The 15,072-nt window shown below is 43.9% G+C and overlaps 1 protein-coding gene across 3 annotated transcripts in view; it reads right to left on the bottom strand.

The window, feature by feature from the left end:
- The window catches only part of tatdn1 (TatD DNase domain containing 1), an 11,960-nt gene extending 1,329 nt beyond the window's left edge, over positions 1-10,631 (bottom strand). The window contains exons 1-8 of one of the 3 annotated variants that reach the window (XM_079828505.1): positions 10,525-10,631; positions 9,257-9,322; positions 9,084-9,133; positions 3,890-3,953; positions 3,667-3,810; positions 3,488-3,530; positions 3,327-3,412; positions 3,211-3,251 (exon numbers count right to left, since the gene is read on the bottom strand). In XM_079828505.1, coding sequence (XP_079684631.1) covers positions 3,211-3,251; positions 3,327-3,412; positions 3,488-3,530; positions 3,667-3,810; positions 3,890-3,953; positions 9,084-9,133; positions 9,257-9,322; positions 10,525-10,603 — 573 coding nt within the window. In that variant the 5' untranslated portion in view covers positions 10,604-10,631. The remainder of the gene's footprint in view (positions 1-3,210; positions 3,252-3,326; positions 3,413-3,487; positions 3,531-3,666; positions 3,811-3,889; positions 3,954-9,083; positions 9,134-9,256; positions 9,323-10,524) is intronic. The other 2 variants (XM_079828507.1, XM_079828506.1) reach the window with 2 other exon arrangements.
- Positions 10,632-15,072: the final 4,441 nt, after the last annotated feature.

Here is a 15,072-nt window from a genome sequence, read left to right on the forward strand (position 1 = left end):
AGGAAGACAGAGGAAACATTGAGGAAATATGGAGGAAACACAAAGACAACACTGAGGAAACACTGAGGAAACACTGAGGAAACATGGAGGAAACACGGAGGAAACATGGAGGAAGACAGAGGAAACACTGAGGAAACACGGAGGAAACATGGAGGAAACATGGAGGAAACACGGAGGAAGACAGAGGAAACATTGAGGAAATATGGAGGAAACATGGAGGAAACATGGAGGAAACACTGAGGAAACACTGAGGAAACATGGAGGAAACATGGAGGAAACATGGAGGAAACATGGAGGAAACACTGAGGAAACACTGAGGAAACACTGAGGAAACATGGAGGAAACACTGAGGAAACATGGAGGAAACACTGAGGAAACATGGAGGAAACATGGAGGAAACACTGAGGAAACACTGAGGAAACATGGAGGAAACACTGAGGAAACATGGAGGAAACACTGAGGAAACACTGAGGAAACACGGAGGAAACATGGAGGAAACATGGAGGAAACATGGAGGAAACACGGAGGAAACACTGAGGAAACACGGAGGAAACACTGAGGAAACACGGAGGAAACATGGAGGAAACATGGAGGAAACACGGAGGAAACATGGAGGAAACATGGAGGAAACACTGAGGAAACACGGAGGAAACACGGAGGAAACACTGAGGAAACACTGAGGAAACACGGAGGAAACATGGAGGAAACATGGAGGAAACACGGAGGAAACACTGAGGAAACACGGAGGAAACATGGAGGAAACACGGAGGAAACACGGAAGAAACATGGAGGAAACACGGAGGAAACACGGAGGAAACACGGAGGAAACATGGAGGAAACATGGAGGAAACACGGAGGAAGACAGAGGAAACATTGAGGAAATATGGAGGAAACATGGAGGAAACATGGAGGAAACACTGAGGAAACACTGAGGAAACATGGAGGAAACATGGAGGAAACATGGAGGAAACATGGAGGAAACACTGAGGAAACACTGAGGAAACACTGAGGAAACATGGAGGAAACACTGAGGAAACATGGAGGAAACACTGAGGAAACATGGAGGAAACATGGAGGAAACACTGAGGAAACACTGAGGAAACATGGAGGAAACACTGAGGAAACATGGAGGAAACACTGAGGAAACACTGAGGAAACACGGAGGAAACATGGAGGAAACATGGAGGAAACATGGAGGAAACACGGAGGAAACACTGAGGAAACACGGAGGAAACACTGAGGAAACACGGAGGAAACATGGAGGAAACATGGAGGAAACACGGAGGAAACATGGAGGAAACATGGAGGAAACACTGAGGAAACACGGAGGAAACACGGAGGAAACACTGAGGAAACACTGAGGAAACACGGAGGAAACATGGAGGAAACATGGAGGAAACACGGAGGAAACACTGAGGAAACACGGAGGAAACATGGAGGAAACACGGAGGAAACACGGAAGAAACATGGAGGAAACACGGAGGAAACACGGAGGAAACACGGAGGAAACACGGAGGAAACACGGAGGAAACATGGAGGAAACACTGAGGAAACATGGAGGAAACACTGAGGAAACATGGAGGAACACAGAGGAAACACTGAGGAAACACGGAGGAAACACTGAGGAAACACGGAGGAAACACGGAGGAAACACGGAGGAAACACGGAGGAAACACTGAGGAAACACTGAGGAAACAGAGGAAACATGGAGGAAACACGGAGGAAACACTGAGGAAACACGGAGGAAACACTGAGGAAACATGGAGGAAGACAGGAAACATTGAGGAAATATGGAGGAAACATGAAGGAAACACTGAGGAAACATGGAGGAAACACTGAGGAAACATGGAGGAAGACAGAGGAAATATGGAGGAAACATGCAAGAAACATGGAAGAAACATGGTGTAAACTGAGGAAAGATTAAGGAAACATAGAGAAAACATGGAGGAAGTACGGTGGAAACACTGAGGAAATATGGAGGAAACACGAAGGAAACACTGAGGAAATATGGAGGAAACACGAAGGAAACGGAAACACGGAGGAAACACGGAGGAAGACAGAAAACATTGAGGAAATATGGAGGAAACACGAAGAAAACACTGAGGAAACACGGAGGAAACATGGAGGAAGACAGAGGAAACATTGATGAAATATGGAGGAAACATGGAAGAAACATGGAAGAAACATGGTGTAAACTGAGGAAAGATTAAGGAAATATAGAGAAAACATGGAGGAAGTACGGTGGAAACACTGAGGAAATATGGAGGAAACACGAAGGAAACACTGAGGAAACACAGAGGAAACGGAAACACGGAGGAAACACGGAGGAAACACGGAGGAAGACAGAGAAAACATTGAGGAAATATGGAGGAAACACGAAGAAAACACTGAGGAAACATGGAGGAAACACGGAGGAAACACTGAGGAAACATGGAGGAAGACAGAGGAAACATTGATGAAATATGGAGGAAACATGGAAGAAACATGGAAAAAACATTGAAGAAACACGGAGGAAACACGGAGGAAACACGGAGGAAACACGGAGGAAACACTGAGGAAAACACTGAGGAAACACTGAGGAAACACTGAGGAAACATGGAGGAAACATGGAGGAAACATGGAGGAAACATGGAGGAAACACTGAGGAAACACGGAGGAAACATGGAGGAAACACTGAGGAAACACGGAGGAAACATGGAGGAAACACGGAGGAAACACGGAGGAAACACGGAGGAAACATGGAGGAAGACAGAGGAAACATTGAGGAAATATGGAGGAAACATGAAGGAAACACTGAGGAAACACGGAGGAAACACTGAGGAAACATGGAGGAAGACAGAGGAAACATTGAGGAAATATGGAGGAAACATGGAAGAAACATGGAAGAAACATGGTGTAAACTGAGGAAAGATTAAGGAAATATAGAGAAAACATGGAGGAAGTACGGTGGAAACACTGAGGAAATATGGAGGAAACACGAAGGAAACACTGAGGAAACACGGAGGAAACACGAAGGAAACACTGAGGAAATATGGAGGAAACAGAAAGTAAATATGGAGGAAACTGAGGAACTGGGGAGGAAAAAATGAGGAAACATGAAGGAAATATGGAGGAAACAATGATGAAACACGAACGAAATAATAAGGAAACACTGAGTTAACATGGGGGAAATATGGAGGAAACCATCATGATGCCAAAAGTTACACTCACCACTCCACCGACACACCGGTCTCTGTTCCTCTTCATGATGTCTGTAAGCAACACACACACAGAGTTTACTCACAGACACTCAACACCACACAAACGTTTCAGAAGAGATTCCGTACCAAGGAATTGTGAGTGTGCGTTCCTGCAGTGGAGGAACATGGGTAATCGTGTCTCTTCTGCCAGATCAAACTGGCGCTCGAAGTATCTGTGAGAGCCAAACACACGTGATGAACATCAGGACCTCCGCAGAAACCACAGCTTTAGTGTCTGAAACACTCACTTCAGTTGAGTTTCTTTGGGACAAAATTCCAACCTGTCAAAATCTGTGAAGCATTAGAAGAGAAATCTGATGATTATTAAACACATTTGATTAATGCATTGTTCACTGGGATAATTATAGTCAGGAAAGCAGGGAATGCGTTATATTCTCCTGTGGAATGGCATGTTGTGATGGTTTACCGAGGCCACACTCTCCCACAGCGACCACCTTCTGTCTGTTACTGATGCTCAGATCCAGAAGAGACGACAGGTACTGATCTGAGCCCAGCTGCTCGAACTCAGCGCAGCGCGTCGGGTGACAGCCCACCGTACTGAAGAACTCCTCTACACACACACACACACACACATTACTATATGATGACCATCCGCAGTGATGTAGCGTAGAGTGATGTAGCGCGCTTACCTCGGGTCTGTGCGAGTCTAAGTGCTTCTCTGCTGTCCTCCAGGTTTCCTCCAGTGATGATGAACTGTGAGGAAACATCATGATCAACCACATTCCTGCTCAAATATCATTTATGAGTGACCCTGATGACCTTTGCTGACCACAGCATTAAGGAAACACACAGGGAAAACAGAAAAAATACGGAGAAAACAAATAGGTAATACTGTGAAAACACAGATGAAACACTGACGAACACATGGAGGAGAAAACACAGAGGAAACAGGAAATATGGAGGAAACACGGCGGAAACACTGAGGAAACAGGAAATATGGAGGAAACTGATGAAAACACGGAGGAAACATGAAGAAAACACTGAGGAAGCACATAGGAAACGCTGAGAAAACATTAAGGAAACATAAAGGAAACAGGAAAAACGAAGGAAACACAGAGGAAGCACGAAGGAAACAGATGATTACATGGAGGAAACAAAGATGAATACATGGAGGAAACACTGAGGACACAAATGAATACATGGAGGAAACAGATGAAAACATGGACAAAACAAAAAAGGAAACACTGAGGAAACACGGAGGAAACAGATGAATACATGTAGGAAACACGGAGGAAACACGGAGGAAACAGATGAATACATGTAGGAAACACTGAGGAAACACAAAAGAAACACAGAGGAAACACGGAGGAAACAGATGAATACATGTAGGAAACACGGAGGAAACACGGAGGAAACAGATGAATACATGTAGGAAACACGGAGGAAACACAGAGGAAACAGATGAATACATGTAGGAAACACGGAGGAAACAAATTAATACATGTAGGAAACACAGAGGAAACACAGAGGAAACAGATGAATACATGTAGGAAACACTGAGGAAACACAAAAGAAACACAGAGGAAACACGGAGGAAACAGATGAATACATGTAGGAAACACGGAGGAAACACGGAGGAAACAGATGAATACATGTAGGAAACACTGAGGAAACACAAAAGAAACACAGAGGAAACACGGAGGAAACAGATGAATACATGTAGGAAACACGGAGGAAACACGGAGGAAACAGATGAATACATGTAGGAAACACGGAGGAAACACAGAGGAAACAGATGAATACATGTAGGAAACACGGAGGAAACAAATTAATACATGTAGGAAACACAGAGGAAACACAGAGGAAACAGATGAATACATGTAGGAAACACTGAGGAAACACAAAAGAAACACAGAGGAAACACGGAGGAAACAGATGAATACATGTAGGAAACACGGAGGAAACAGATGAATACATGTAGGAAACACGGAGGAAACACAGAGGAAACAGATGAATACATGTAGGAAACACGGAGGAAACAAATTAATACATGTAGGAAACACAGAGGAAACACAGAGGAAACAGATGAATACATGTAGGAAACACGGAGGAAACACAGAGGAAACAGATGAATACATGTAGGAAACACGGAGGAAACACAGAGGAAACAGATGAATACATGTAGGAAACACGGAGGAAACAAATTAATACATGTAGGAAACACAGAGGAAACACAGAGGAAACAGATGAATACATGTAGGAAACACGGAGGAAACACGGAGGAAACAGATGAATACATGTAGGAAACACGGAGGAAACACGGAGGAAACAGATGAATACATGTAGGAAACACGGAGGAAACACGGAGGAAACAGATGAATACATGTAGGAAACACTGAGGAAACACAGAGGAAACAGATGAATACATGTAGGAAACACGGAGGAAACACAAAAGAAACACAGAGGAAACACGGAGGAAACAGATGAATACATGTAGGAAACACGGAGGAAACAAATTAATACATGTAGGAAACACAGAGGAAACACAGAGGAAACAGATGAATACATGTAGGAAACACGGAGGAAACAGATGAATACATGTAGGAAACACGGAGGAAACACAGAGGAGGAAACACAAAGGAAGCATGGAGGAAACACTGAGGACACACATGAATACATGGAGGAAACACTGAGGAAATACTGAGGAAACACTGAGGACACAGATAAATACATGGAGGAAACACTGAGGACACAGATGAATACATGGAGGAAACACAAAGGAAGCATGGAGGAAACACGGAGGAAACAAAAGAAACACAGAGGAAACACGGAGGAAACAGATGAATACATGTAGGAAACACGGAGGAAACACAGAGGAGGAAACACAAAGGAAGCATGGAGGAAACACGGAGGAAACAAAAGAAACACAGAGGAAACACAGAGGAAACAGATGAATACATGTAGGAAACACAGAGGAAACAGATGAATACATGTAGGAAACACGGAGGAAACAGAGGAGGAACCACAAAGGAAGCATGGAGGAAACACGGAGGAAACAAAAGAAACACAGAGGAAACACGGAGGAAACAGATGAATACATGTAGGAAACACAGAGGAAACAGATGAATACATGTAGGAAACACGGAGGAAACACAGAGGAGGAAACACAAAGGAAGCATGGAGGAAACACTGAGGAAACACATGAATACATGGAGGAAACACTGAGGAAACACTGAGGACACAGATGACTACATGGAGGAAACACAGAGGAAACCGATGAATACATGGAGGAAACACTGAGGAAATACTGAGGAAACACTGAGGAAATACTGAGGAAACACTGAGGAAATACTGAGGAAACACTGAGGAAACAGATGAATACATGGAGGAAACACTGAGGAAATACTGAGGAAACACTGAGGAAACAGATGAATACATGGAGGAAACACTGAGGAAATACTGAGGAAACACTGAGGAAATACTGAGGAAACACTGAGGAAACAGATGAATACATGGAGGAAACACAAAGGAAGCATGGAGGAAACACTGAGGACACAGATGAATACATGGAGGAAACACTGAGGACACAGATGAATACATGTAGGAAACACAGAGGAAACAGATGAATACATGTAGGAAACACAGAGGAAACAGATGAATACATGGAGGAAACACATGAATACATGGAGGAAACACTGAGGAAATACTGAGGAAACACTGAGGACACAGATGAATACATGTAGGAAACACAGAGAAAACACAGAGGAGGAAACACAAAGGAAGCATGGAGGAAACACTGAGGAAACACATGAATACATGGAGGAAACACTGAGGAAACACTGAGGACACAGATTAATACATGGAGGAAACACTGAGGAAATACTGAGGAAACACTGAGGAAACAGATGAATACATGGAGGAAACACTGAGGAAACATGGAGGAAACACGAAGGAAATAAGGAGGACACTGATGAAATATGGAGAAAAGACGGAAGAAACACAAAGGAAACATGGAGGAAACAGGAAAAATGGAGAAAACACGGAGGAAGTATGGAGGAAACACAGAGGAAACAGATGAATACATGTAGGAAACACAGAGGAAACACAGAGGAGGAAACACAAAGGAAGCATGGAGGAAACACTGAGGAAACACTGAGGACACAGATGAATACATGGAGGAAACACTGAGGAAACACTGAGGAAACACTGAGGAAACACTGAGGACACAGATGAATACATGGAGGAAACACTGAGGAAACACTGAGGAAACACTGAGGACACAGATGAATACATGGAGGAAACACTGAGGAAACACTGAGGAAACACTGAGGAAACACTGAGGAAACACTGAGGAAACACTGAGGAAATACTGAGGAAATACTGAGGACACAGATGAATACATGGAGGAAACACTGAGGAAACACTGAGGAAACATGGAGTAAACACTGAGGAAATACTGAGGACACAGATGAATACATGGAGGAAACACTGAGGAAACACTGAGGAAACACTGAGGAAATACTGAGGAAATACTGAGGACACAGATGAATACATGGAGGAAACACTGAGGAAACACTGAGGAAACATGGAGTAAACACTGAGGAAACACTGAGGAAACACTGAGGAAACACTGAGGAAACACTGAGGAAACACTGAGGAAACACTGAGGAAACACTGAGGAAACACTGAGGACACACTGAGGAAACACTGAGGAAACACTGAGGAAACACTGAGGAAACACTGAGGAAACACTGAGGAAACACTGAGGAAACACTGAGGAAACACTGAGGAAACACTGAGGACACAGATGAATACATGGAGGAAACACTGAGGAAACACTGAGGAAACACTGAGGAAACATGGAGTAAACACTGAGGAAACACTGAGGACACAGATGAATACATGGAGGAAACACTGAGGAAACACTGAGGAAACATGGAGTAAACACTGAGGAAATACTGAGGACACAGATGAATACATGGAGGAAACACTGAGGAAACACTGAGGAAACACTGAGGAAATACTGAGGAAATACTGAGGACACAGATGAATACATGGAGGAAACACTGAGGAAACACTGAGGAAACATGGAGTAAACACTGAGGAAACACTGAGGAAACACTGAGGAAACACTGAGGAAACACTGAGGAAACACTGAGGAAACACTGAGGAAACACTGAGGACACACTGAGGAAACACTGAGGAAACACTGAGGAAACACTGAGGAAACACTGAGGAAACACTGAGGAAACACTGAGGAAACACTGAGGACACAGATGAATACATGGAGGAAACACTGAGGAAACACTGAGGAAACACTGAGGAAACACTGAGGAAACACTGAGGAAACACTGAGGAAACACTGAGGAAACACTGAGGAAACACTGAGGACACAGATGAATACATGGAGGAAACACTGAGGAAACACTGAGGAAACACTGAGGAAACACTGAGGAAACACTGAGGAAACACTGAGGAAACACTGAGGACACACTGAGGAAACACTGAGGAAACACTGAGGAAACACTGAGGAAACACTGAGGACACAGATGAATACATGGAGGAAACACTGAGGAAACACTGAGGAAACACTGAGGAAACACTGAGGAAATACTGAGGACACAGATGAATACATGGAGGAAACACTGAGGAAACACTGAGGAAACATGGAGTAAACACAAAGGAAGCATGGAGGAAACACTGAGGAAATAAGGAGGACACTGATGAAATATGGAGAAAAGACGGAAGAAACACAAAGGAAACATGGAGAAAACAGGAAAAATGGAGAAAACACGGAGGAAGTATGGAGGAAATACAGAGGAAACAGTGAGGACCTCATTCCTACTCTAATATAATGTATGGATGATGATGACCTTTGCTGACCTTCTGCACGCCGACCTTCAGCGCCCTCTCGATGACCTGAGGGAAATCATCTGTGAGACACAACAGACATCACAATCTGCTCTGAAACAACATAACACGCGTGGAAAGAGCGTGACACACACATGATCGGACTGAGCGTTTCACCATCATGGAGAACATGAGGTCATCATTACCTTCATGTTTCTGAGTTCCTCTGTAGACTCCTCTGAACATCGAGTCTGTTAGATTGATGCCTATATCTGCAGACAGACACACACACACACACACACACACACACACACACACACACACACAGACACAGACACAGACACAGACACAGACACAGACACACACACACACACACACACACACACACAGACACAGACACAGACACAGACACAGACACACACACAGACACACACACACACACACACACACACACACACACAGACACACACAGACACAAGCACACAGACACACACACACACACACACACACACACACAGACACAAGCACACACACACAGACACACACACACAGACACAAGCACACAGACACACACACACAGACACACACACACACACACACACACACACACACACACACACACACACACACACACACACAGACAGACAGAGACAAGCAGACACAGACACAGACACACACAGACACACACACAGACAGACAGACAGACAGACAGACAGAGACAAGCACACACACACACACACACACACACACACACACACACAGACAGACAGACAGACAGACAGACAGACAGACAGAGACAAGCACACACACAGACAGAGACAAGCACACACACACACACACACACAGACAGACAGAGACAAGCACAAACACACACACACACACACACACACAGACACAGACACACACAGACAGAGACAAGCACAGACACACACACACACACACACACACACACAGACAGACAGACAGACAGACAGACAGACAGACAGACAGACAGACAGACAGACAGACAGACAGACAGACAGACACACACACAGACAGACAGACAGACAGACAGACAGACAGACAGACAGACAGACAGACAGACACACACACACAGACAGACAGACAGACAGACAGACAGACAGACAGACAGACAGACAGACAGACAGACAGACAGACAGACACACACACACACAGACAGACAGACAGACAGACAGACAGACAGACAGACAGACAGACACACACACACACACACACACACACACACACACACACACAGACAGACAGACAGACAGACAGACAGACAGACAGACACACACACACACACACACACACACACACACACACACACACACACACACACACACACACACACACACACACACACACACAGAGAGAGATGTTGTGTTTATAATAGAGTTCTGTCATGTCTATCTTTATGAACTGCAGTCCTTCAGCTGAAATGAAGCGATCAGAGACAGTAGAGCAGCCTCACCTATAAACCTGAAGCTGGCCATTGTGACGTGAGCAGAAGTGGAGAAATAAACCCTGCACGCGCTTCTTCCTGCGCCCATACACACAGCAGACACGTGTTCGAGTGGGCGGGGCTTCGGCCCGGAAGCATAGCTGTACCCGTGACGTTCCTCAGCGCTGCTCAGGATGGACCAATCAGAGGAGAGAAGCTACGGTAGATTTACATTTACCGTATTCAATGTACATTTAAGGAATTAATATATTTAAATAACTGTATATCCAATGCGATATAATCATCCTCGAGCCACCTCATAAAATGTAAAAGGCAAGCAACTATATTTCTATGAATAAAGACCCAATACTGTGAGAATATTATTAATATGTTACATCTTTTCTAATCGCAATAGTACTGTACGGTTAGATGTGTTGCCTAAATCATATATTATTCATTATAACTCTTTTATCGCATGTATTTATGTAACACTCGAGCGCCACCTGCAGGACAAACACCAGAACTCCGCCATGACGTCACATCCGGGGCGCAAAGCATGTAAACACTGCCGAGGCTCAGATTATTGTTAGTTTATTATTGAGAAACACAACTCGTGCACATATTTAATGATATATCGATGAAAATACAGTAAATCATGCATTAATAATATACAGATATCACCACTGCACATTACAGGAACTGTAAATGAACAATGTAAATAAATTCACAATGTTCACAACCTTCAGATCAATAATTCATACACATAAGAAGATTTTAGGAATAAAAGGATTACAAATGTAACTTTCCACGTATTTATGAACAAAACTGAACTAAGCATTAATAAAAGATTCCATTATCGCTGATTAATAATCACACGATCTTTATATTTGAATTACATTAATAATTAAAAGAGTAAGGGAAGGAAAATAAATATCCATTTAAATCATATTTATCCTTAAAAGATGCACACATTCACTCTTATTCATGTGTCTAATATTCATAAATCACATTTAGTCATGAGTTAAGAATAATGCCATAGTTTCAACTCATTTCATTTCTTTAAAGATGAGTATTTTGTATCAGTAAAACATTTTGTGATAAAACATCTGAAATATGAAGTGAAATATGAAGTGAAATATGAAGTGAAATAAGAAGTGAAATATGAAGTGTTAAAACTCTGACTCGCTGAAACGGAAGGTTTGTGGCCCTCGGCTCATGTGAATGTATTGATTGTCGCTCTTGAACCACTCACACACACACACACACACACACACACACACACACACACACACACACACACACACACACACACACACACGGTATCCGAGGAGTTTATGTGGTTGAGATTAAAGTAATAAATCAGTCCCTCTGGTCAATCTGACCCTCCTTCAGAACACAGATCTAAACACCGGCCACAACTAAAACTAAACTTGACCAGAAGCGCTGTTATAATGTCTACACGTGTATCTGAAAGCATTTGAAGAGATAAACTATCCAATATCATGATGTTATATTATCATTTTTCCACAAGAGGTCGGCAGAGACACCCATTGGGATATTCTGAGCTGAATTAATCAGTCATTCTGACAGCACATTTTGATTTAGTTTTAGTTTAGTTTTAGTCGCCTGAATTGTTTTTAGTTTTATTCTCTTAAAATCACATGAATTTAGTTCAATTGTAATACATTAAGCATTTAAGCGTCACATAACCGACTGACACTCGAACTGACATTTTGACATCATTTTGTTTCTGACATTAAAAATACACGAAAGAGCTCAATTCACTTTTGTGTTTGTTTTCTAAAAACATCTCTATAGTTTTTATAACTTTGTATTTCTGTTTTAGTCAGTAGGCCATATCAGGTTGAGCTAAAGCTTCAAATAAGTTTGTTTATTTATTTTTTTAATTTCAACATTTATTTAATTTAAAGTAATGAAGATTTGTAATGGTTTTAGTGAACTATTATAACCTGATACTTTATTGAATATGTGTCTAATACTGGTCTTTCCTCCTGACTATGAATTAAATGGGAATTAAATTAAATACAGTTTATTGTGTAAGCAAAAACAAATATATAATGCGTGACTTTAATTATAAACAAGCTGGAAATACACCGGGACTCTTATTTTGAAATGTCTGCGCCTCTATTGCAGTTGCAGGAGCTCATTCAAGTTCAGATGAGGAGATAAATATCATTATTAACCGTCTAAAACATATTACTATATAAACATGGTAAAGTAAACACTGTCATTATTCATCAGCATTAGCTCATAAACACTGGTCTGGCATAAGTGTGTGTTCTTGATTGAGCCGCTCTGCAGCTGGATTGGGTGTGTGTGTGTGTGTGTGTGTGTGTGTGTGTGTGTGTGTGTGTGTGTGTGTGTGTGTGTGTGTGTGTGTGTGTGTGTGTGTGTGTGTGTGTGTGTGTGTGTGTGTGTGTGTTATTGATTGAGCCGCTCTGCAGCTGGATTGGGTGTGTGTTAAACAGGACATCAGTTCTGACCCCATCTCTTCCCTAATCGTCCCTAAAGTTTTCGTCTCGTTTTTATGTGTTGACGAAAATGACAGTAAGTTTTCGTCATAGTTTTTGTCATCCAACACTAGTTTTTATTTAGTTATCGTCTCGTTTTCGTCAGTGAAAAAAGGTTGTTGACGAAATTGACACTGGAATTAACCCCTTAACTGTCTGGCGCTCTTTTTTATCGCCTTTTTTCGTATCATACATTTGAGTAATTATAATAAATTAGGTATCATTTGAAAGATTACGAACTCAAAATGTATCCGGTGAAAACCGTTTTGAAATCGGATGTTACGTTACCATGGAAACGGCACTCTAAATTCTTCTAGCGGGCTCCTCCCCCTAGTGGACGGGGCCATGTTTCGTATTACAAAATGTATTTGAACTACTTTATAATCAAAATCTTTTCTAATCTTGACAAAACACATATCGTCGGAAAGCTCTGAGTTTCAAGGGTCCATATTTGGGGACTGTTTTTTGATGGAAGTGATATTTGGACAGAAATTTGTAGGAAACTGCTTAAAAAAAACAATCAATGGAATGTGGATGACACCCGTTTCCCGTTTACACTCGGTGTGTTTAATCCGTTGCTTTTGTCCACTTCTGTCCTGACGTCCTCAGGGGTGGGGCTATGGGCGGGGTTATGTTGGGGCTATGGGCGGGGTTATGTTGGGGCTATGGGCGGGGTTATGGGCGGCGTTTTAGGTGGGGCTATGGGTGGGGCTATTGGTGGGGTTATGGGCGGGGCTTTTCAGATCCTTTTTCACACCCGGTGTGTTTAATCCGTTGCTTTTGTCAACTTCTGTCCTGACGTCCTCAGGGGTGGGACTATGGGCGGGGTTATGGGCGGGGTTATGTTGGGGCTATGGGCGGGGTTATGTTGGGGCTATGGGCGGGGTTATGTTGGGGCTATGGGCGGGGTTATGGGCGACGTTTTAGGTGGGGCTATGGGTGGGGCTATTGGTGGGGCTATGGGCGGGGTTATGGGCGGCGTTATGGGCAGCGTTTTAGGTGGGGCTATGGGTGGGGCTATTGGTGGGGCTATGGATGGGGTTATGGGCGGGGCTTTTCAGATCCTTTTTCACACTCTGTGTGTTTAATCCGTTGCTTTTGTCAACTTCTGTCCTGACGTCCTCAGGGGTGGGACTATGGGCGGGGTTATGGGCGGGGTTATGTTGGGGCTATGGGCGGGGTTATGTTGGGGCTATGGGCGGGGTTATGTTGGGGCTATGGGCGGGGTTATGGGCGACGTTTTAGGTGGGGCTATGGGTGGGGCTATTGGTGGGGCTATGGGCGGGGTTATGGGCGGCGTTATGGGCAGCGTTTTAGGTGGGGCTATGGGTGGGGCTATTGGTGGGGCTATGGATGGGGTTATGGGCGGGGCTTTTCAGATCCTTTTTCACACTCGGTGTGTTTAATCCGTTGCTTTTGTCCACTTCTGTCCTGACGTCCTCAGGGGTGGGGTTATGGGCGGGGTTATGGGCGGGGTTATGTTGGGGCTATGGGCGGGGTTATGTTGGGGTTATGGGCGGGGTTATGTTGGGGCTATGGGCGGGGTTATGTTGGGGTTATGGGCGGGGTTATGTTGGGGTTATGGGCGGGGTTATGTTGGGGCTATGGGCGGGGTTATGTTGGGGTTATGGGCGGGGTTATGTTGGGGCTATGGGCGGGGTTATGTTGGGGCTATGGGCGGGGTTATGGGCGGCGTTTTAGGTGGGGCTATGGGTGGGGCTATGGGCAGCGTTTTAGGTGGGGCCATGGGTGGGGCTATTGGTGGGGCTATGGGCGGGGTTATGGATGGGGCTATTGGTGGGGTTATGGGCGGGGCTTTTCAGATCCTTTTTCACACTCGGTGTGTTTAATCCGTTACTTTTGTCAACTTCTGTCCTGACGTCCTCAGGGGTGGGGTTATGGGAAGCGTTTTAGGTGGGGCCATGGGTGGGGCTATTGGTGGGGCTATGGGTGGGGCTATGGGTGGGGTTATGGGCGGGGCTTTTCAGATCCTTTTTCACACTCGGTGTGTTTAATCCGTTACTTTTGTCAACTTCTGTCCTGACGT

Source organism: Gobio gobio (assembly GCF_949357685.1).
Source record: "Gobio gobio genome assembly, chromosome: 11".
In the NCBI taxonomy this organism is placed as follows: domain Eukaryota; kingdom Metazoa; phylum Chordata; class Actinopteri; order Cypriniformes; family Gobionidae; genus Gobio; species Gobio gobio.